The sequence below is a fragment of the Heterodontus francisci genome, chromosome 2 (assembly GCF_036365525.1).
Source record: "Heterodontus francisci isolate sHetFra1 chromosome 2, sHetFra1.hap1, whole genome shotgun sequence".
NCBI classification, from domain to species: Eukaryota; Metazoa; Chordata; class Chondrichthyes; order Heterodontiformes; family Heterodontidae; genus Heterodontus; species Heterodontus francisci.
Window position 1 is genome coordinate 173,545,013 of NC_090372.1, and position 23,999 is coordinate 173,569,011.

Here is a 23,999-nt window from a genome sequence, read left to right on the forward strand (position 1 = left end):
AGAGGGGATGGAAGCTAGGGCAGTTGCATGCTCCTCTTGCAGGATGTGGGAGGTGAGGGTCACCACTTGTGTCCCTGCTGCCTTCACCTGTGAGAAGTGCACCCAACTCCAGCTCCTCGCAGACCGCGTTAGGGAACTGGAGCTGGAGCTGGATGAACTTCGGATCATTCAGGATGCCGAGGGGGTGATAGAGAGCAGTTATAGGGAAGTAGTGACACCTAAGTTACAGGATAAAGGTAGCTGGGTGACCGTCAGGGGAGGGAAAGGGAATAGGCGCACAGTTCAGGGATCCCCTGTGGCCGTTCCCCTCAATAATAGGTATACCGTTTTGGATACGATTGGGGGGATCGACCTACCAGGGGAAAGCCACAGTGGCCAGGTCTCTGGCACTGAGCCTGGCTCAGTGGCTCAGAAGGGAAGGGGGGAGAATAGGAGAGCGATAGTGATAGGAGATTCAATGGTTAGAGGAACAGACAGGAGATTCTGTGGTCGCAAACGAGACTCCCGGATGGTATGTTGCCTCCCGGGTGCCAGGGTCAGGGATGTCTCGGATCGAGTCCACAGGATTCTTAAGGGGGAGGGGGAGCAGCCAGAGGTCGTGGTACACATCAGGACCAATGACATAGCTAGGAAAAGGGATGAGGACCTGAAAAGCGAATATAGGGAGTTAGGTTGGAAGCTAAAAGGCAGGACGAGCAGAGTAGTAATCTCAGGATTGATACCGGTGCCACGTGCTAGTGAGGCTAGAAACAGAGAGCGAGTGCAGCTGAACACGTGGCTACAGAACTGGTGTAGGAGGGAGGGCTTCAGATATGTGGATCATTGGCATACCTTCTGGGGAAGGTGGGACCTGTACAAGAGGGACGGGTTGCATCTGAACTGGAGGGGCACCAATATCCTGGGCGGGAGGTTTGCTAGAGCTCTTCGGGAGGGTTGAAACTAGTTTGGAAGGGGGATGGGAACCGGAGCTACGGATCAGTGGATGGGGTAGCTGTTGAACAGGCAGATACCGAGTGCAGAGAGTCTGTGAGGAAGGTTAGACAATTGACACAACAAAGTTGCAGCCAGTATGATGGGTTGAAGTGTGTCTATTTTAACGCAAGAAGTGTCAGGAATAAGGGTGATGAACTTAGAGCATGGATCAGTACTTGGAGCTACGATGTTGTGGCCATTACGGAGACGTGGATATCACAGGGGCAGGAATGGATGTTGGATGTTCCGGGGTTTAGATGTTTCAAAAGGAATAGGGAGGGAGGTAAAAGAGGTGGGGGAGTGGCATTGCTAATCAGGGATAGTATCACAGCTGCAGAAAGGGAGGTCGTCAAGGAGGGTTTGTCTACTGAGTCATTATGGGTGGAAGTCAGAAACAGGAAAGGAGCAGTCACTTTGTTGGGAGTTTTCTATAGACCCCCCAATAGCAGCAGAGACACGGAGGAACAGATTGGGAGGCAGATTTTGGAAAGGTGCAGAAGTAACAGGGTTGTTGTCATGGGTGACTTCAACTTCCCTAATATTGATTGGAACCTCCTTAGTGCAAATAGTTTGGATGGAGCAGTTTTTGTCAGGTGTGTCCAGGAAGGTTTCCTGACTCAATATGTAGATAGGCCGACTGGAGGGGAGGCTATGTTGGATTTGGTGCTTGGCAACGCACCAGGCCAGGTGGCAGATCTCTCGGTGGGAGAGCATTTCGATGATAGTGATCACAACTCCCTGACCTTTACTATAGTCATGGAGAGGGATAGGAGCAGACAGGATGGGAAAATATTTAATTGGGGGAGGGGGAATTACAATGATATTAGGCAGGAACTGGGGAGCATAAATTGGGAACAGATGTTCTCAGGGAAATGCACGACAGAAATGTGGAGGTTGTTTAGGGAGCACTTGCTGCGACTGCTGGATAGGTTTGTCCCGATGAGGCAAGGAAGGGATGGTAGGGTGAAGGAACCTTGGATGACAAGAGATGTGGAACAGCTAGTCAAGAGGAAGAAGGAAGCTGACTTAAGGTTGAGGAAGCAAGGATCAGACAGGGCTCGAGAGGATTACAAGGTAGCCAGGAAGGAACTGAAGAATGGACTTAGGAGAGCTAGAAGGGGACATGAAAAAGTCTTGGCAGGTAGGATTAAGGAAAATCCCAAGGCGTTCTACACTTATGTGAGGAACAAGAGGATGGCCAGAGTGAGGGTAGGGCCGATCAGGGATAGTGGAGGGAACTTGTGCCTGGAGTCGGAGGAGGTATGGGAGGTCCTAAATGAATACTTCGCTTCAGTATTCACTAGTGAGAGGGACCGTGTCGTTTGTGAGGACAGCATGAAACATGCTGATATGCTCGAACATGTTGAGGTTAAGAGGGAGGATGTGCTGGAAATTTTGAATGATATGAGGACAGATAAGTCCCCGGGGCCAGACGGGATATACCCAAGGATATTACGGGAAGCGAGGGAAGAGATTGCTGCGCCTTTGGCGATGATCTTTGCGTCCTCACTGTCCACTGGAATAGTACCGGATGATTGGAGGGTGGCAAATGTTATTCCCTTGTTCAAGAAAGGGAATAGGGATAACCCTGGGAATTATAGACCAGTCATTCTTACGTCGGTAGTGGGCAAATTATTGAAGAGGATTCTGAGAGACAGGATTTATGATTATTTGGAAAAGCATGGTTTGATTAGAGACAGTCAGCATGGCAGGTCATGCCTCACATGCCTTATTGAATTCTTTGAAGATGTGACAAAACACGTTGATGAAGGAAGAGCAGTGGATGTGGTGCATGTGGATTTTAGCAAGGCGTTTGATAAGGTTCCCCATGGTAGGCTCATTCAGAAAGTAAGGCGGCATGGGATACAGGGAACGTTGGCTGTCTGGATACAGAATTGGCTGGCCCATAGAAGACAGAGGGTGGTAGTAGATGGAAAGTATTCAGCATGGAGCTCGGTGACCAGTGGTGTTCCGCAGGGATCTGTTCTGGGACCTCTGCTCTTTGTGATTTTTATAAATGACTTGGATGAGGAATGGAAGGCTGGGTTAGCAAGTTTGCCGATGACACGAAGGTTGCTGGAGTTGTGGATAGTGTGGAAGGCTGTTGTAGGTTGCAACGGGACATTGACAGGATGCAGAGCTGGGCTGAGAAGTGGCAGATGGCGTTCAACCTGGAAAAGTGTGAAGTGATTCATTTTGGAAGGTCGAATATGAATGCAGAATACAGGCTTAAAGACAGGATTCTTGGTAGTGTGGAGGAACAGAGGGATCTTGGGGTCCATGTCCATCGATCGCTCAAAGTTGCCACCCAAGTTGATAGGGTTGTTAAGAAGGCGTATGGTGTGTTGGCTTTCATTAACAGGGGGATTGAGTTTAAGAGCCGCGAGGTTATGCTGCAGCTTTATAAGGCCCTGGTTAGACCACACTTGGAATATTGTGTTCAGTTCTGGTCGCCTCATTATAGGAAGCATGTGGAAGCTTTAGAGAGGGTGCAGAGGAGATTTACCAGGATGCTGCCTGGACTGGAGGGCATGTCTTACGAAGAAAGATTGAGGGAGCTCGGGCTTTTCTCATTGGAGCGAAGAAGGATGAGAGGTGACTTGATAGAGGGGTACAAGATGATGAAAGGCATAGATAGAGTGGATAGCCAGAGACTTTTTCCCAGGGTGGAAAGGGCTATCACCAGGGGGCATAATTTTAAGGTGATTGGAGGAAGGTTTCGGGGAGATGTCAGAGGTCGGTTCTTTACACACAGAGTGGTGGGTGCATGGAATGCGCTGCCAGCGGTGGTAGTAGAAGCAGATACATTAGGGACATTTAAGCGACTCTTGGATAGGTACATGGATGATAGTAGAATGAAGGGTAGGTAGGTAGTTTGATTTTAGAGTAGGTTAAAGGTTCAGCACAACATCGTGGGCCGAAGGGCCTGTACTGTGCTGTACTGTTCTATGTTCTATGTTCTAAGAGAGAATCTCACTATCTCCCCTTGATGTTCAATGACACAACCATCGCTGAACCCCCACCATCAACATCCTGGGGGGGGGGTCACCATTGACCAGAAACTGAACTGGACCGGCCACATAAATACTGTGGCTAAAAGAGCAGATCAGGTGCTAGGAATTCTGCAACGAGTAACTCACCTCCTGACTCCCCAATGCCTGTCCACTATCTATAAGGCACAAGTCAGGGGGTCGTGGTGGGGGTCCTGGAAAATGCATCCAGCAGAGGCCCACCATGCGCCTTGACGCTGGGAAGGCCCCGTCCCATATTACCGGCAGCGGCGAGGCCTCGTGGCAGTCCCCCCACCACTCAACGCGGGACACACATTTACATATGGCAATCAATGTAAATTAATGAATTAATAGATTACCTGGTGCTGCTGGCCATCACTCTCCAAGATTGCGGTCAACAGCCAGCATTCCCACGCCGTCCAATCTGCAACCAGTGATGGATGGCAGAACACTGGTAAGGAGGGGGGGGCAGATGTAACTATATCAGTGCAGGAGAGGGGGAGCAGGGTAAAACTTTCCATATTGGTCTAGAGGGTGATGGGAAGGGGTAATGTTAAAACTTTCTGACCTTTGGAGGGGAGGAAAGACAAAAAGAACATGTACAAACATTGTGCATGTTGTAGCTGAACAAGATAAGTGACAGCCATTCGTTGTTTCATTCCTCAGGGCAGTGCCTTGACCAATCAGAGTCAAACTGCCTGGGTTAAATTTCAAACAAAGTTTGGCAGTTAACTGTCAGTCACCATAAACTGGTGCATTCTCCATGGCAACGCCTCTACCGATCACAGCTTGCTTGTCAACCAATCAGCACTCTCTTCTCATACAGTATAAAGTCATTGTTTTCCCTTCATTGGTATTCTTGAGGATTGTCCTGATGAGTGCAAGATGAAAAGATTCGACAACATGTCTCTATTTTCAGCAATACTCAGATTCTTAAAATGCTGTGACCATGAAATTTGTAAAATCTGACCATAAATTTGGTAGGGCCCTATTTATAAAACACTGGTTCAACCTCAGCAGGGGTATTGTGTCCAATTTTGGGCACCACACTTTAGGAAGGATGTGAAGGCATTAGAGAGGGTGAAGAAAAGATTTACAAGAATTGTTCCTGTCACATGGGGTTGTTCTCCTCAGAGAAGATAAGCTTGAGAGGAAATTTGATATGTGTTCAAACTCAGGAGAGGTCTCGACAGAGTAGATAGGGAGAAACTGTTCCCGTTGGTGGAAGGGTCGAGAACCAGAGGACATTGATTTAAAGTGATTGGAAAAAGAAACAAAGGCGAAATGAGGAAGAACATTTTTATGCAGTGCGTGGTTAGGGTCTGGAATCTGGAGGCAGAGGACATAGCTGAGGTATTAAATGAATACTTTGCATCTGTCTTTACCAAAGAAGAAGATGCATCCCAGAAAATGGTGAAAGAGTAAGTAATTAATATACTAGAAGGGTTTAAAATTGATAAGGAGGAGGTATTGGATAGGCTACCATTCATAAAGGGGATAAGGCATCAGGACCAGATGAGATGCATCCAAGGATACTGAGGGAAGTGAGAGTGGCCATAATTTTTCATTCTTCCTTAGAGTCAGGGGTGGTTCCAGAGGACTGGGGAATTGCAAACGTTACACCCTTGTTCAAAAAAGGGTGTAAAGATAAGCCCAGCAACTACAGGCCAGTCAGTTTAACTTCAGAGATGGGGAAACTTCTAGAAAGAATAATTTGGGACCAAATTAATAGTTATATGGACAAATGTGGGTTAATTAAAGAAAGCCAGCTTGGATTTCTTAAAGGGAAAATCATGTTTAACTAACTTGCTGGAGTTTTTTGAAGAGGTAACAGGGGAGGTTGATGAGGGCAATGCCGTTGATGTAGTGTACGTGCACTTCCAAAAGGCATTTGATGCAGTGCCACTCAACAGACCTGTGAGCAAAGTCATTGCTCATGGAATAAAAGTCATGGTAGCAACATGGATATGGAATTGGCTGAGTGACAGAAAAAAAAGAGTAGTGGCAAATGGATGTTTTCCTGTCTAGAGGAAGGTTTGCAGTGGAGTTCCCTAGGGTCAGTGTTGGAACCCTTGCTTTCCTGATATATAGTAATGACCTAGACCTTGGTGTACCGGGCTCAATTTCAAGTTTTTCGATGATACAAAACTTGGAAGCATTGTGAGCAGTAAGAAGTATCGTGTAGAACTTCAAAAGGACATAGACAAGCTGATGGAATGAGTGAACAGGTGGCTGTTGAGGTTCAATGCAGAGAAATGTGAAGTGATTCATTTTGGTAGGAAGAACATGGAGAGGCAATATAAAATAAAGGGCACAATTCTAAAAGTGGTGCAGGAGCAGAGGGACCTGGGTATATTTGTGCATATGTCATTGAAGGCGGCAGGACAGGTTGAGAGAGCAGTTATTACAGCATAGAGTATCCTGGGTTTTATTAATAGGGGCATAGAGTACAAGAGCGAGGAGGTTATGTTGAACTTATATAAGACATTAAATCAGCCTCAGCTGAAGTAATGCATCCAGTTCTGGGCGCCACACTTTAGGAAAGATGTGAAGGCATTGGAGAGCGTACAGAAAATGTTCACCAGAATGGTTCCAGGGATGAGGAACTACAGTTATGAAGATAAATTGGAGAAGTTGGGACTGTTTTTCTTGGAGAAGAGAAGGCTGAGATGTGATTTTATAGAGGTGTTCAAAATCATGAGGGGTCTGGATAGAGAGAAATTGATCCCACTTGTAAAAGGATCGAGAACGAGAGGGCACAGATTTAAAGTAATGGGTAAAAGAAGCAAAAGCGACATGAGGAAAAACTTTGTCAAGCAGCGAGTGGTTAAGGTCTGGAATGCGCTGCCTGAGAGTGTGATGGAGGCAGGTTCAATTGAAGCATTCAAAAGGGAATTAGACGGTTATATGAAAAGGAAGAATGTGCAGGGTTACTGGGAGAAGATGAGGGAATGGCACTAAGTGAATTGCTCATTGGAAGAGCCCGTGCACACGATGGGCCGAAAGGCTTCCTTCTGCGCTCCCCCAATAACCTTTCACCCCCTTGCTTATCAAGAATCTATCTACCTCTGCCTTTAAAATATTCAAAGACTCTGCTTCCACCACCTTTTGAAGAACAGAATTCCAAAGACTCACGACTCTCTGAGAGAAAGAATTTCTCCTCATCTCCGTCTTAAATGGTCAACCCCTTATTTTTAAACAGTGTCCCCTACTTCTAGATTCTCCCACAAGGCGAAACATCCTTTCCACATCCATCCTGTCAAGACCCCTCAGGATCTTATAAGTTTCAATCAAGTCGCCTCTTACTCTTCTAAATTCCAGCGGATACAAGCCAAGCCTGTCCAATCTTTCCTCGTAAGACAGCCAGCCCGTTCCAGGTATTAGTCTAGTAAACCTTTTCTGTATTGCCACTAATGCATTTACATCCTTCCTTAAATAAAGAGACCAATACTGTACACAGTACTCCAGATATGGTCTCACCAATGCCCTGTATAGCTGAAGCATAACCTCCCTACTTTTGTATTCAATTCCCCTCATGATAAACGATAACATTCTGTTAGCTTTCCTAATTACATGCTGTAGCTGCATACTAACCTTTTGTAATTCATTACTGAAAGAAATCAGTATTAGTAGAGAAATGGCGTTGGGGAAATTGATGGGATTGAAGGCCGATAACTCCCCAGGACCTGATGGTATGCATCCCAGAGTACTTAAGGAAGTGACCCTAGAAATAGTGGATGCATTGGTGGCCATCTTCCAAGATTCTATAGACTCTGGAACAGTTCCTACAGATTGGAGGGTAGCTAATGTAACCCCACTATTTAAAAAGGGAGGTAGAGAGAAAGCAGGGAATTATAGGCCAGTCAGCCTGACGTTGGTAGTGGGGAAAATTCTAGAGACCATTATCAAAGATTTTATAGCAGAGCATTTGGAGAACAGTGGTAGAATCGGGCAGGGTCAGCATGGATTTACAAAAGGGAAATCATGCTTGACAAATCTACTAGAATTCTTCGAGGATGCAATTAGTAGAGTTGATGGAGGAGCCAGTGGATGTGGTTTATTTGGACATTCAGAAGGCTTTCGACAAAGCAATTATACAGGGCCTTGGTGAGGCCACACCTGGAATATTGTGTGCAGTTTTGGTCTCCTTATCTGAGGAAGGATGTTCTTGCTATAGAGGGAGTGCAGCGAAGGTTTACCAGACTGATTCCTGGGATGGTGGGACTGACGTATGAGGAGAGATTGAGTTGGTTAGGATTATATTTGCTGGAGTTCAGAAGAGTGAGGGGGATCTCATAGAAACCTATAAAATTCTAACAGGACTGGACAGGGTAGATGCAGGAAGGATGTTCCCGATGGTGGGGGAGTCTAGAACCAGGGGTCATAATCTAAGAATATGGGGTAAACCCTTCAGAACTGAGATGAGGAGAAATTTCTTCACCCAGAGAGGGTGAGCCTGTGGAATTCGCTACCACAGAAAGCAGTTGAGGCCAAAACATTGAATGTTTTCAAAAAGGAGTTAGATATAGCTCTTGGGTCAAAAGGGATCAAAGGGTATGGGGTGAAAGCCGGAACAGGCTATTGAGTTGGATGGTCAGCCATGATCATAATGAATGGTGGGGCAGGCTCGAAGAGCCAAATGGCCTACTCCTGCTCCTATTTTCTATGTTTCTATGTTTCTATACACTAGGACACCCATATCCCTCTGCATCACAGAGGTCTGCAATCTCACACCATTTAGATTATATGCTTCTTTTTTATTCTTCCTGCAAAAGTGGACAATTTCTCACTTTCCCACATTATACTCCATTTGCCAGGTCTTTGCCCACTCACGTAACGTATCTCTCTCCCTTTGTAGCCCCCTTATGTCCTCTCCACATGTTATTTTCCTCCCTATCTTTGTGTCATCAGCAAATTTAGCAACCATACCTTCGGTCCCTTCATCTAAGTCATTTATATAAATTGTAAAACGTTGAGGCCCCAGCACAGATCCCTGTGGCACACCACTCATTACATCTTGACAACCAGAAAATGACCCATTTATGCCTACTCTCTGTTTCCTGTTAGCTAACCAACCTTCTATCCATGCCAATATGTTACCACCTACATCATGAGCTTTTATTTTCTGCAATAACCTTTGATGTGGCACCTTATCAAATGCCTTCTGGAAATCTAAGTACAATACATCCACTGGTTCCCCTTTATCCACAGCACATGTACCTCCCTCAAAGAATTCTAATAAATTGGTTAAACATGATTTCCCTTTCACAAAACCATGTTGACTCTGCCTGATTACCTTGAATTTTTCTAAATTCCTTGCTATAACGTCATTAATAATAGCTTCTAACATTTTCCCTATGACAGATGTTAAGCTAACTGGCCTGTAAATTCCTGCTTTCTGTCTCCCTCTCTTTTTGAATAAATGAGTTACATTCGCTATTTTCCAATCTAACTGAACTTTCCCCGAATCTAGGGAATTTTGGAAAATTAAATCAAACGCATCAACTATCTCACTAGCCACTTCTTTTAGTACCCTAGGATGAAGTCCATCAGGACGCAGGGATTTGTCAGCCTGCAGCTCCAACAGTTTGTTCAGTACCACTTCCCTGGTGATTGTAATTTTCTTGAGTTCCTCCCTCCCTTCCATTTCCTGACTTACAGCTACTACTGGGATGTTACTTGTATCCTCAATAGTGAAGACCGATGCAAAATACCTGTTCAATTCATCTGACATCTCCTTATTATCCATTATTAAATCCCCAGACTCACTTTCTATCGGACCAATGCTCACTTTGTTAACTCTTCTTTTTAAAATATCTATAGAAACTCTTACTATCTGTCTTTATATTTCTAGCTAGCTTTCTCTCATACTCTAATTTTACCTTCCTTATCAATCTTTTAGTCATTCTTTGCTGTTTTTTATATTCTGTCCAATCTTCTGACCTGCCTCCCATCTTTGTGTAATTATAGGCTTTTTCTTTACGTTTGATGCCATCTTTAACTGTTTTAGTTAACCACGGATGGCGGGTCCCACCCTTGGAATTTTGCTTTCTCATTGAAATGTATCTATTCTGTCTATTCTGAAATATCCCTAAAATGTCTGCCATAGCATCTCTATTGATCTACCCCTTAACCTGATTTGCCAGTTCACTTTAGCTTTCTCTGCTTTCATGTCCTAATAATTAGCCTTGTTTAAGTTTAAAATACTATTCTTGGACCCACTCTTCTCTCCCTCAAACTGAATGTAATGGAGTCTCTGTTCATGGACAGTGAGGGTCACCTCATTCCCAGAACTATGCTTCCAAGACATAGTTTAGTCTTCATCCCAGTTTCCTGCACCCAAAACACCACCATGGAAAAAGAATACCGAGTGAAAAAGAGGAGACAGTCACACAAACTGTTTAGAGGACAACATTCTTGGCAAAAGCAGCCTGTTGCTTTAAGATCGAAAGCACTTAAATAACAACCCAGGAAACTGACACGAGTTTTGCTTGAAATCGAATTACTCCTGAGTTTTATCTTGTGCTCGAGCAGGTGTTCTAAGAGCACAGGTCGCTCATTTTTGGTGATGCAGCCTCTTCAGGCACGGGCAGGTGTTCGCACATGAAAAGTTTTGTAGGCAATTTAGCTGCAGTGCAGACACAAGGGTAGACCTGTGCTCAGTATATGTTTTAGACATATCTAACATACAATGGCTAACTTTATGTATTAATGTATTTTGGAATTGTGTCCATTTTAGTACATTTATTATGTTACATTAATTAATTTTAGTTAAAGGTGCTGGCATTTGAGGTTGCAATATGGCTAGTCAAAGGATTTGAAGAACATTGCATGAACTGTTTGGTTCGTGAACAATGGGTTGGATTTTATGTGGCTGGGTGGCCGTAAAAGATGGGAGCCCACACACGCGGCATTGACTCGGCAAAGCCGCCACGATCATGAATGCAGCGGCTCATTAACATGCCCGGGGCGGATCCCCACCACCAGTGACGTGGATAGGCGGACGGGTCATCCTTGGCAATGGTGTCTAGCGCCAAGGCACAGTTGCTGGCGCCATTTCTAAAGGGCTCAGAGCCCAAATGACAATTTAAATTTTTAAAGGAACAGCTAATTTACAATTATTAAAAGTAATTAATTAAAAAGATCTTTCCAGGCCATCTCCCACCCCTCCAATAGCATTACATGTCATTCCTGCCCCTCCCCCTCTAAAATACATACCTTGAATATATGACCTTCCCCCTCTACAAAGTTCAGAACCTTTTACCTTTGCCCGTTCCCATCACCCCCGCTCCCCCCCTCCCACACTGATAAACTTATCTCCTTCCCCTCCCTAAAGGTGTCACGCCTCATTTCCCCAGATGGGGATTCGAAGGCGTGGCATTGCCGGCCACTGGGATGAAGATCACAGCGGCACTTCAGGAGGAGAGTGGAACTTCATTACCTAAGGTATATAATTAATTTGAATATTTAAATAGCGGTCCCATCGCCGAGCGGCTGGCGGCGGGGGTGCTGCCATGAGGCTTCGCCGCCACCGTCAAGATCAGGATGGGCCCTGTTGGCATCGTGGTAGGTGGCAGGCCTCATCTGGAGCAATCTTCATGCCCCCCCACCCCTCGCTACTGTTCCCGACATCGAGGGCTCTATAAAATTCAGCCCAATAGCTTTGCATGATTTGTTTCATGAGTTTTCTTATCTTTATTGATTGGTGGTTTTTCCTAGCTGACTGGTGAAAGAAACTGCTTTGTTATTAGTTTACATTTAATCAATAGTGTTAATACGTTTTAGGATATTTTGACCATTTAATTAAGACAAGTTACTTTTAGTGTTGGGTAATTAAAAGCATCACACGCTCAGATGAGTTAAAAAACAGATTGGAATAATAGGTAGTTAGATGTTAATGAGCTAGTTTTTAATGTCATTGCCAACAGACTATAAATAAGCAATTTGATAGTCTTTTCTTAGCAATGGATAAGCACCTTACACCCATTGTAGTGGAACATCTGATTTTTTGGGGCTACCAATGAAGAGATATTAAAGTGGTTGGGACACAATCTAGCAGAGGTTTTTTTTCTGAAAACAGGATGCTGTGCATGCAATCAGATTTTGAAAGAATAAGTTTGAGAGCTTTTACTGAGAATATGGTTAGAATGTTTGTAAGAACAGAAGTTATCTTGCTTAAGTCAAGGAAGATGTGGGGAAATGTGCCGTGTTCTGTTTTTTTATATCCTTATGTGAAGATAATATGTACTGTTTGAGTGAAGTGAGTCTGATCATGACTGCCATTCTGTGGATTTCACTCACTGTGAAATAATCCATCTTACTGATTCAAATCAATCAGTTTATCAATTCACACCATCTCACCAAGCATTTGTGGTCAGTTTTGAAGTGACTCACCACTGACCTCAAAGAAAGCTCCCCCAAAGATCCTGCGATCTTTATGCCATGGATTTCACCTTTCCTAGTGTTAATTTCATTTCGACATCAGCTATGTGGGATCTCTGGCATCTAGCAATGGTGATGACATCAAGCTGGCTAAGCAGCCAATCACATTGAAGAATTTTCACAGACTGTAAACTAGGAAGTAAAAACCACTGATCATCCTTCACTTTTTAATCATTTTACAGAGTGCAAAATAAAGATTGTGACATACACCGTGGGATTAAAGTAGAAGCTGAAATATCATAAACAAATTTTTAAAAATATAATTTTTATTATTTTAAAAATCTGTTTTTATCATTATGGAGATAGTTACCATTTCACAAAGATAACTTAAGTTTTTCAGGCCAGAGAGGTAGTTCATTAGTAATTATGACTTAATATACCATTAAAAACACCTCATTCATCAAGGTGAAACTTTTGCCATTTTTTAAATAAGACTAACAGCAAATATAGTGAAAGATCAGGTCAAGTCAAGTGATCGCTAAGATTTCCATGTGCAAAGACTTCAACAGCACACACTGTAGAGGATCAGGGAATCACTGGCAGCAACTTCTGGATTTCTGCATTTAATTGTGTCTGTGCGGACGCCAGATGTAACTGTCTGTTTCCCAGTTGCAATGATGGTGAACAATGACATTTTTTGCCATCATTACAACCACAAAAAATTGAAAAAATGCAATTGCAAAAGACTTCAGTTCACAAGGTGGTACTATCATTATAGCCCTGGCTACGCTGTCATGCAAGTAACTAGAGGACAATGTGAGTCAAATCCCATAGATGAAGACACTCAGACTTCTTATGGGAGTGACTTATGCTGTAGAGTTATCTATAGTTGATCCAAATTTGTAATGAGACCTTTTGAGTCAATCAGCATGGCTTAGTTATCTGATAGAAGTTATTTGAGCCAATCCTAATTTCATGTCCTAAGGATGCCTTAAGATTTATGATGTTACAGATGCATGCTACACTTTTACCTATTTCTTCTTTTGGGCCTCTTTATCTCGAGAGACAATGGATACGCGCCTGGAGGTGGTCAGTGGTTTGTGAAGCAGCGCCTGGAGTGGCTATAAAGGCCAATTCTAGAGTGACAGGCTCTTCCACAGGTGCTGCAGAGAAATTTTGTTTGTCGGGGCTGTTGCACAGTTGGCTCTCCCCTTGCGCCTCTGTCTTTTTTCCTGCCAACTACTAAGTCTCTTCGACTCGCCACATTTTAGCCCTGTCTTTATGGCTGCCCGCCAGCTCTGCCGAACGCTGGCAACTGACTCCCACGACTTGTGATCAATGTCACAGGATTTCATGTCGCGTTTGCAGACGTCTTTAAAGCGGAGACGTGGACGGCCGGTGGGTCTGATACCAGTGGCGAGCTCGCTGTACAATGTGTCTTTGGGGATCCTGCCATCTTCCAAGCGGCTCAAATGGCCAAGCCACCTCAAGCGCCGCTGATTCAGTAGTGTGTACAAGCTGGGGATGTTGGCCGCTTCGAGGACTTCTGTGTTGGAGATACGGTCCTGCCACCTGATGGCAAGTATTCTCCGGAGGCAGCGAAGATGGAATGAATTGAGATGTCGCTCTTGGCTGACATATGTTGTCCAGGCCTCGCTGCCATAGAGCAAGGTACTGAGGACAGAGGCCTGATACACTCGGACGTTTGTGTTCCGTGTCAGTGTGCCATTTTCCCACACTCTCTTGGCCAGTCTGGACAGAGCAGTGGAAGCCTTACCCATGCGCTTGTTGATTTCTGCATCTAGAGACAGGTTACTGGTGATAGTTGAGCCTAGGTAGGTGAACTCTTGAACCACTTCCAGAGCGTGGTCGCCAATATTGATGGATGGAGCATTTCTGACGTCCTGCCCCATGATGTTCGTTTTCTTGAGGCTGATGGTTAGGCCAAATTCATTGCAGGCAGCCGCAAACCTGTCGATAAGACTCTGCAGGCACTCTTCAGTGTGAGATGTTAAAGCAGCATTGTCAGCAAAGAGGAGTTTCCTGATGAGGACTTTCCGTACTTTGGACTTCGCTCTTAGACAGGCAAGGTTGAACAACCTGCCCCCTGATCTTGTGTGGAGGAAAATTCCTTCTTCAGAGGATTTGAACGCATGTGAAAGCAGCAGGGAGAAGAAAATCCCAAAAAGTGTGGGTGCGAGGACACAGCCCTGTTTCACACCACTCAGGATAGGAAAGGGCTCTGATGAGGAGCCACCATGTTGAATTGTGCCTTTTATATTGTCATGGAATGAGGTGATGATACTTAGTAGCTTTGGTGGACATCCTATAAGGCCTTTAAAATCCATAGAGCTCTTATCCTGGTAATTCCATCATGATCATGCTTGCTGGATATCTTCCTTACTGACTCCAGTCGAATTTCCAGGGTCAAGGGGAAGATGCTTCTTTTCAGCACGTGTACCACATGGCAGAATATCTTGGGTGCTCACTTATCTCAACATGCCAGAAACCCTTGACTGCTGTTCTGTTTGAGATGATGTCACTCCCCAGGAGAACATAGATGTGTTCCCAACCAGCCCTAGAAACAGCTACTGAATGTCTTAGTCTTAGGTGAACACCTTCACTGCGACTCTTCCTTCTGATCTTTCTGGGGCGGGGGGTGATAGAAGGAGATTTATGCTCCTTTAAGGTCCCTTTTCACCTCTTCTAATGTTGCAGCAGTGTCACCACTGTCTCAGCGGCAGAAGGAATTTTGCTGGAGGTCCAACATGCATATGAAGGACCCTGACCCAGCAAAATGGGCAAGGCTGGGGCAAATATAGAAGGTAGGTGGAAGGGCAGCACCTCTGCTTTTAAGAGGTAAGTCCCCCCTTAATCTTAGGCCTTTAGTGCTCATATCCCCATTCTACCATTGAAAGTATTGATTTGGATTAAACATTGGGTGTTGAAAAGAAAATTAACGGTAAAATAAGGATTTTAGTCTGGCATTAACATCCACACTGTCAGTCTAGTTTTGTTACATTTTTTTTCATTTAATGGTTAATGTTAATTTCAAAATCCTTTTCCATTCCATTCCACCATATCCTACAAGAGTCTTTTGGTATTTAAACCTGGATTTTTAATTTTTAGGAAATCTTTTGATAAACTGGTGATCTCATCATCTTGGATAATTTTGCAGACAGACCTGCTTCCTGGTAGCACTGGAATTAGCCTGTGCTGTTAATGCCAAAGCGCTAGTCACTGGGGATGTGGTTGTATTGCAGCTGACAGACAGTCTGCTCCACTGTAATCTTTTCCCAACTCTGTCCATCAGACTAATGCAGCTTTGATACTTGATGCGGCATGATCCACACCAGGGTGACACACAATTTTCATCACATATTTGAGGACAATATCGTATGTGGTGGGTTCGCATATGGGAAACAATAAATTGCAAGTTATCATAATGTGACAATATCTGGTTAATGCCACAAGCATTGTGATGATCGACTCAGCCAGACTGGAAATCAGCCTGTTAATAAGAGTTGAAATACTGTGGATCCTGGAATCTGAAATAAAAACAGAAAGTGCTGGAAATGCTCTGCAGGTCTGGCAGCATCTGTGGAGAGAGAAGCAGAGTTAACATTTCAGGTCTGTGACCTTTCATCAGAACTGACCTTTCATCAGCCTGTTAACACTAGCTCATCGGAACCAATGCATCAAAAACCTCAGTGTAGCAAAATCATTGACCCTTTCTTCTGTTTAATTGTGCCAAAGAACTTCAGAAAACTGACAATATTTTCTAATCTTTCATTAGTTCTTGATTTAGCATGTACCAAGACATTGGGTAAAAAGTTAATGTGTAATACTCAATATGGTTTTGGGAGAATTCAGTGTTTGACAGTGATGAACTGACCTCCATATGTTCCATGTCACAGTTAGCATCATGTCACATCACGTAAAACTAATTGACATTTTTTCCTTGACAATATTTTTGCAAAGGTACCAGCATGTGAATGAATGAGACAATTATCTCGACATGGCTCTGAGCCTTTGATGCTTGCTGACAACCTACAACCCTGCACAGCAATAATCAACATCAGATGTATTGTTATCCCTTGGTATCATGTACGTTTCTTACCTGAGTTGGATCCTTGCCCTTGACTGCACACCTCTCTCATGCATAATTAGGCAGTCAATTAGTAATAAACAAGGGTCCAAAAAGGAATCAACAGGAAGGCCTGCAGTTTCTTGCACAGTTATGTCAGATGGCGATATGAGTTCCCTTATGATGGTGTAACTTATTAAATGTTCATATAATGATTACTAGTCTCTGTATTTTATGAAACAAGTATTGACCAGATTATAGCTTGCAAATTTTAAGTCATCAAATCAAGGAAACCATTCAGGTCCAAACAAATTTTATTTGGGCCTGTTCCCATTTGACAAGTAGCATTCATTTATGTAGCTTTCTCTCTTGTTATGACTGCTTGAATCAGGCAGAACACCCTGGTCTAGAAATCCAATCACACTGTGCCCATTTTACAGGCAGCTAAGGGTCCCATATGGCGGGCAGCATATATGCAGCCCTTCTGTGCAGGAAGTGCACTATCCAGCATATTGGATTATGCTTCTCAGTAGGTGCCCAAGGCACATCCAGAGGCATTATACCATCTATCCATTCAGCACAATGGTAGAATTGTTCTGAAAAAAATTAAATCATCTCACTATGGGTTGAATTATAGTTCAAGTTAGATATAGAGCTAATCCACAGTTTGGAATTGTCTGATAAGAACATAGTCTTCTCATAAAAGCCTAAAAATTTACATTGTAATATTTTTCAGGGAAGATTAAACAACATGGCATTGCCCAGGGCCAACATGGAAGTCTATATGAATGCCTTCCCTGCCGGAATGGATGCAGCTCATGTCAAGATGACAGTCCCTGCCACGCAGAGGAAGACAAGTACCTGCGCATTGCCATCATCGCATTCCAAGCTTTCTGCATGCTGTTGGATTTCATCGCTATGCTAGTGGTCTACCATTTCCGCAGGTGTAAGGTAAATATTAAGACTCCTTAACAATGTATTGATGCTGTAGCAAGGATGTTTACACGGGTCTTGTGGCTCAAATTGCAAAGAGAGATGTGAAAATTAGAGGGAGAATTCCATCAGAGCTATCGTTTTCATGAATCACAGAAACACAGAATTGTTACAGTGCAGAAGGAGGACAACCTCATCAGTAACCATGTTCAGTGATGTGGTATAGCCAGAGACCTGGACTGCAGCAGTTTGAGCTGTCAACACAACTGAGAATTAACATTCTATCGAAGGATGTCACAAAATCACACAATCACAGAATGATAGAATTGTTACAGTGCAGAAGGAAGCCATTTGGCCCATCGTGTCTGCACAGGCTCTTCAAATGAGCAATTCATTTAGTACCATTCCCTCACCTTCTCCCCGTAACCCTGCGCATTCTTCCTTTTCAGATAACAGTCTAATTCCCTTTTGAATGCTTCAATTGAACCTGCCTCCACCATACTCTCAGGCAGCGCATTCCAGACCTTAACAATTTGCTGCATGAAAAAGATTTTCCTCATGTCGCATTTGCTTCTTTTACCATTTACTTTAAATCTGCGCCCTCTCGTTCTTGATCCTTTCATGAGTTGCAACAGTTTCTCCCTATCTACGCTGTCCAGACCCCTCATGATTTTAGATACCTCTCAACCTTCATTTCTCCAAGGAAAACAGTCCTAACTTCTCCAATCTATCTTCATAACTGAAGTTCCTCATCCCTGGAACCATTCTTGTGAATCTTTTCTGCACTCATCCAATGCCTTCACGTCTTTCCGAAAGTGTGGGCACCCAGAATTGGACTCAATACTCCAGCTGAGGCTGAATTAGTGTCTTATTCGAGTTCAACATAACTTCTTTGCTCTTGTACTCTATGCCCCTATTCATACATATTAATTTAGTAATAAAGTATTAATAAATACTGTATGCTTTATTAACCTGTCCTACCACCGTCAAAGACTTATGCACATATACACCCAGGCCCCTCTGCTCCTGCACCCTGTTTAGAATTGTGCCCTTTATTTTATATTGTCTCTCCATGTTCTTCCTACCTGTCCGCCCATTCCACCAGCTTGTTTATGTACTTTTGAAGTTCTACATTATCCTCCTTACTGTTCACAATGCTTCCAAGTTTCGTATCATTTGCAAACTTTTAAATTGTGCCCTGTACACCAAGGTTTCAGTCATCAATATATATCAGGAAAAGCAAGGGCCCCACCACTTCTTCTTCTTCTTTGGCCTCCTTGTCTCGAGAGACAATGGGTAAGCGCCTAGAGGTGGTCAGTGGTTTGTGAAGCAGCACCTGGAGTGGCTATAAAGGCCAATTCTCGAATGACAGACTCTTCCACAGGTGCTGCAGATAAAGTTGGTTGTTGGGGCTGTTACACAGTTGGCTCTCCCCTTGCGCTTATGTCTTTTTTCCGACCAACTGCTATGCCTCTTCGACTCGCCACACTTTAGCCCCGCCTTTATGGCTGCCCGCCAGCTCTGGCGAACGCTGGCAACCGACTCCCACGACTTGTGATCAGTTTCACAGAACTTCATGTCGCGTTTGCAGACGTCTTTAAAGCGGAGGCACGGACGGCCAGTGGGTCTGATACCAGTGACGAGCCCGCTGTACAATGTGTCCTTGGGGATCCTGCCATCTTCCATGCGGCTCACATGGCCAAGCCATCTCAAGTGCCGCTGGCTCAGTAGGGTGTATATGCTGGGGATGTTGGCCGCCTCGAGGACTTCTGTGTTGGAGATACGGTCCTGCCACATGATGTCAAGGATTCTCCGGAGGCAGCGAAGATGGAATGAATTGAGACGTTGCTCTTGGCTGACATACGTTGTCCAGGCCTCGCTGCCGTAGAGCAAGGTACTGAGGACACAGGCTTGATACACTTGGACTTTTGTGTTCCATGACAGTGCACCATTTTCCCACACTCTCTTGGCTAGTCTGTACATAGCAGTGGCAGCCTTTCCCATGCGCTTGTTGATTTCTGCATCGAGAGACAGGTTACTGGTGATAGTTGAGCCTATTTAGGTGAATTCTTGAACCATTTCCAGAGCGTGGTCGCCAATATTGATGGATGGAGCATTTCTGACATCCTGTCCCATGATGTTCCTTTTCTTGAGGCTGATGGTTAGGCCAAATTCGTTGCAGGGTCGTTGAAGGGTCCCACCACTGATCCCTGAGGAACTCCACTACAAACATTCCTCCAGCCCGAAAAACATCCATTAACCACTACTCTTTGTTTCCTGTCACTCAGCCAATTCCATATCCATATTGCTACTGTCCCTTTTATTCCATGAGCTATAACTTTGCTCACAAGTCTGTTGTGTGGCACCGTATCAAACGCCTTTTGAAAGTCCATGTACGCCACATCAACAGCACTGGCCTCATCAACCCTTTCTGTTACCTCTTCACAAAAACTCCAGCAAGTTAGTTAAACATGATTTTCCCTTTAAGAAATCCATGCTGGCTTTCTTTAACTAACCCGCATTTCTCCATGTGACTATTAATTTTGTCCCAAATTATTCTTTCTCGAAGTTTCCCCACCACTGAAGTTAAATATACTCAATTTCAGACACCATGGCCAATCCACTGTCAGACCAAGTCTTTTAGCGATGGGACAGCTTTGTGGAGTAGTAGACTGTGCCACTGACTAGGAGGGTAGGGGTTCACATCTGTGATTCCTTCCCACTGTGTCATGGTAGAGTGGAGGAGGCAAGCTGAGACCAGGGGCTGCCTCACAAGATGAAGCAAGGAAGGGAAATTAAGGAGCAGCTTTGGCAAATGTCTAGCTGTAGGTCTCCTACCCTTTCTGTGCCTTTTTTTGGCTGTGTAAATGCCTTAAAAGAGGTGAAAACTGGGAAAACTAGTGATCACAGAGTCTGCTGATGCTTTTAATCCTTTTCCTAGTCTTCCCAAATGTCAGCTGTGCTTCCAGGGTATTATTCTTGCCTCTCAGTCAGGAAGGTTGTGGGTTCAAAACTCATTCTAGGATTTGAGTACATAATTTTGGCTGGCACTTCAATGCAGTACTGAAGGTGTGCTCCACTGTCAGAGGTGCTATTGTTCAGATGCTTACTACTGTAAGAGTGGGTGATGCAGAGTGCTGTGAGGTGCTAGGTTGAGACTGTACATTTGGCTGATTCCTTCACTTGGAGGAGTAGAAGTGGAATGTATTTTACAATGCTTGGAATAATACTTCCCTTGACATGCAGATGCACATGGCACTGCAAATTGCAATGTGTTAAACTGACGTCTGCATTGTGGACTGCTCTGTGAAAGAATGAGTAAATAAGGGGATAAGAAATTTAAAAAGGGGACTTTTAATTCCCCCGGCCCAGCAGAAATTGGCAGAGTGGGAGTTAAAATGGGGTGTCTAATTTCCCAATTATTCCTGTCCTGCAACGATTTCAACCTCATATTTATGTAAGTTGGAGTCTTGTGACATACATTGGACCTGGGTTACATTTTAATCACCAAATCATTGGGTTGTCCATCACAGCCACCCTTCTCAGTGAGACCAGGAGCTGGATTTTCATTATGAGGCGAGGAACAGGTTTTTGGTCTAAAACCCACCTCCTTTGGGAAATTGATTCAGATTGCAATTTTCAAGTCGGAAAGCCTTAATTAGTATGGAGATGGGTTTCCTGTCCACTTAGAGTTAGTGAGATTGAAAATGGCAGTGATCAAGTGTAGGGCTCATGTTGACTTCCTATGGCAGCCATCACTAAGACTACTGGTTGTCCTGAGGGAGAGATCTGCCTTCCACAGCACCAGAGGGAAGCGAGATGTCACAGAGGAGCTGGAGGCCTGGCACTAGGGGCAGGGGAAACTCCTGCTTCAATGATGTTGACCTGGATCTAATACTCGAAGCTGTGAAGGAGAGGAGGGAGGTCCTCTTCTCAGTGGGTTGCAGGAGAAGGCCAACTCGTAGTTCAGAAGGAGCACCTCTCTGTACAGTGTTATCCCCCTCCGCTTCCTCTTCCTCCTCCTCTCTTACCTCCTTCCCTTTCAGTGCAGCAGCTGTTTCGGGAGAGCAGCGTGTGAGCGAGTGAGCAGCTGGGAAAGTCAGTTTGAAAGTAAATTTAATTTCCTTTTGTTTTTCGGCGGAGGCCAGGGGGCTGCTGGGTAAGTAAAACACTATATATTTGGGCGGTTTCTGAACCCGAGACACCACACTTGTAGTGTCTCCCACCCGCCCTCCTCCTCTAACCAAAAAAAAAAGGACTCGGTGGGGTGTTTATAAGGTAAGGCTTTTTCGATTTCTCTGGTTTTATTGTGATTGGTAAAAACTTTTCGTTCCTTTTTCATTTAACTAAGTTTAAACTTAAGATTAAAAATGGCAGGAGATCTCAGACCCGTATCATGCTCCTCTTGCTCAATGTGGGAGCTCAGGGACATGGCTGATGACCCTGTCTCCTTCACGTGCAGGAAGTGTGTCCAGCTGCAGCTCTTGTTAGACCGCATGACGGCTCTCGAGCTGCGGATGGACTCACTTTGGAGCATGCGCGATGCTGAGGAGGTCGTGGATAGCACGTTTAGTGAATTGGTCACACCGCAGATTAGGATTGCTGAGGGAGAAAGGGAATGGGTGACCAAAAGGCAGAGAAAGAGCAGGAAGGCAGCGCAGGAGTCCCCTGCGGTCATCTCCCTCCAAAACAAGTATACCGTTTTGGATACTGTTGAGGGAGATGGCTCACCAGGGGAAGGCAGCAGTAGCCAGGTCCATGGCACCGTGGCTGGCTCTGCTGCTCAGAAGGGCGGGAAAAAGAGTGGAAGGGCTATAGTCGTAGGGGATTCGATTGTAAGGGGAGTAGACAGGCGGTTCTGTGGTCGAAAACGAGGCTCCCGAATGGTATGTTGCCTCCCAGGTGCACGGGTCAGGGATGTCTCAGATCGGCTGCAGAACATTCTAAAGGGGGAGGGTGAACAGCCAGTTGTCATTGTGCACATAGGCACTAATGATATAGGTAAAAAACGGGATGAGGTCCTACAAGCAGAGTTTAGGGAGTTAGGAGCCAAGTTAAAAAGTAGGACCTCAGAGGTAGTAATCTCAGGATTACTACCAGTGCCACGTGATAGTCAGAGTAAAAATGAAAGAATAGTCAGGATGAATGCGTGGCTTGAGAGATGGTGCAGGAAGGAGGGGTTCAGATTTTTGGGACATTGGGACCGGTTCTGGGGGAGGTGGGACTATTACAAATTGGACGGTCGACACCTGGGCCGGACTGGAACCAATGTCCTTGGAGGTGCTTTTGCTAACGCTGTTGGGGAGGGTTTAAACTAATGTGGCAGGGGGATGGGAACCAATTGAGGTCAGTTGACAGTGAGGAGGTAGTAACAAAAGCCTGTAAGAAACTAGATAATGAAGTCAGTGTGACTAAGGGGAAGAGCAGGCAGGGAGCAGATGATGAATATAAAGGGACTGGTGGTCTGAGGTGCATTTGCTTTAATGCAAGAAGTGTAGTTGGTAAGGCAGATGAACTTAGGGCTTGGATTAGTACCTGGGAGTATGATGTTATTGCTATTACTGAGACTTGGTTGAGGGAAGGGCATGATTGGCAACTAAATATCCCAGGATATCGATGCTTCAGGCGGGATAGAGAGGGAGGTAAAAGGGGTGGAGGAGTTGCATTACTGGTCAAAGAGGATATCACAGCTGTGCTGAAGGAGGGCACTATGGAGGACTCGAGCAGTGAGGCAATATGGACAGAACTCAGAAATAGGAAGGGTGCGGTAACAATGTTGGGGCTGTACTACAGGCCTCCCAACAGCGAGCGTGAGATAGAGGTACAAATATGTAAACAGATTATGGAAAGATGTAGGAGCAACAGGGTGGTGGTGATAGGAGATTTTAATTTTCCCAACATTGACTGGGATTCGCTTAATGTTAGAGGTCCAGATGGAGCAGAATTTGTAAGGAGCATCCAGGAGGGTTTTCTAGAGCAGTATGTAAATAGTCCAACTCGGGAAGGGGCCATACTGGACCTGGTGTTGGGGAATGAGCCCGGCCAGGTTGTTGAAGTTTCAGTAGGGGACTACTTTGGGAATAGTGATCACAATTCCGTAAGCTTTAAAATACTCATGGACAAAGACGAGAGTGGTCCTAAAGGAAGAGTGCTAAATTGGGGGAAGGCCAACTATACCAAAATTCGGCAGGAGCTGGGAAATGTAGATTGGGAGCAGCTGTTTGAAGGTAAATCCACATGTGATATGTGGGAGGCTTTTAAAGAGAGGTTGATTAGCGTGCAGGAGAGACATGTTCCTGTGAAAATGAGGGATAGAAATGGCAAGATTAGGGAACCATGGATGACAGGTGAAATTGTGAGACTAGCTAAGAGGAAAAAGGAAGCATACATAAGGTCTAGGCGGCTGATGAAAGACGAAGCTTTGAAAGAATATCGGGAATGTAGGACCAATCTGAAACGAGGAATTAAGAGGGCTAAAAGGGGTCATGAAATATCTTTAGCAAACAGGGTTAAGGAAAATCCCAAAGCCTTTTATTCATATATAAGGAGAAAGAGGGTAACTAGAGAAAGGATTGGCCCACTAAAGGACAAAGGAGGAATGTTATGCTTGGACT

At 44.6% G+C, this 23,999-nt stretch overlaps 1 protein-coding gene across 1 annotated transcript in view; it reads left to right on the forward strand.

The window, feature by feature from the left end:
• The window catches only part of gpr158a (G protein-coupled receptor 158a), a 723,773-nt gene that overhangs the window by 412,288 nt on the left and 287,486 nt on the right, over positions 1-23,999 (forward strand). Inside the window, exon 4 of the mRNA XM_068051759.1 lies at positions 17,189-17,403. Within this exon, the coding sequence (XP_067907860.1) occupies positions 17,189-17,403 (215 nt within the window). The remainder of the gene's footprint in view (positions 1-17,188; positions 17,404-23,999) is intronic.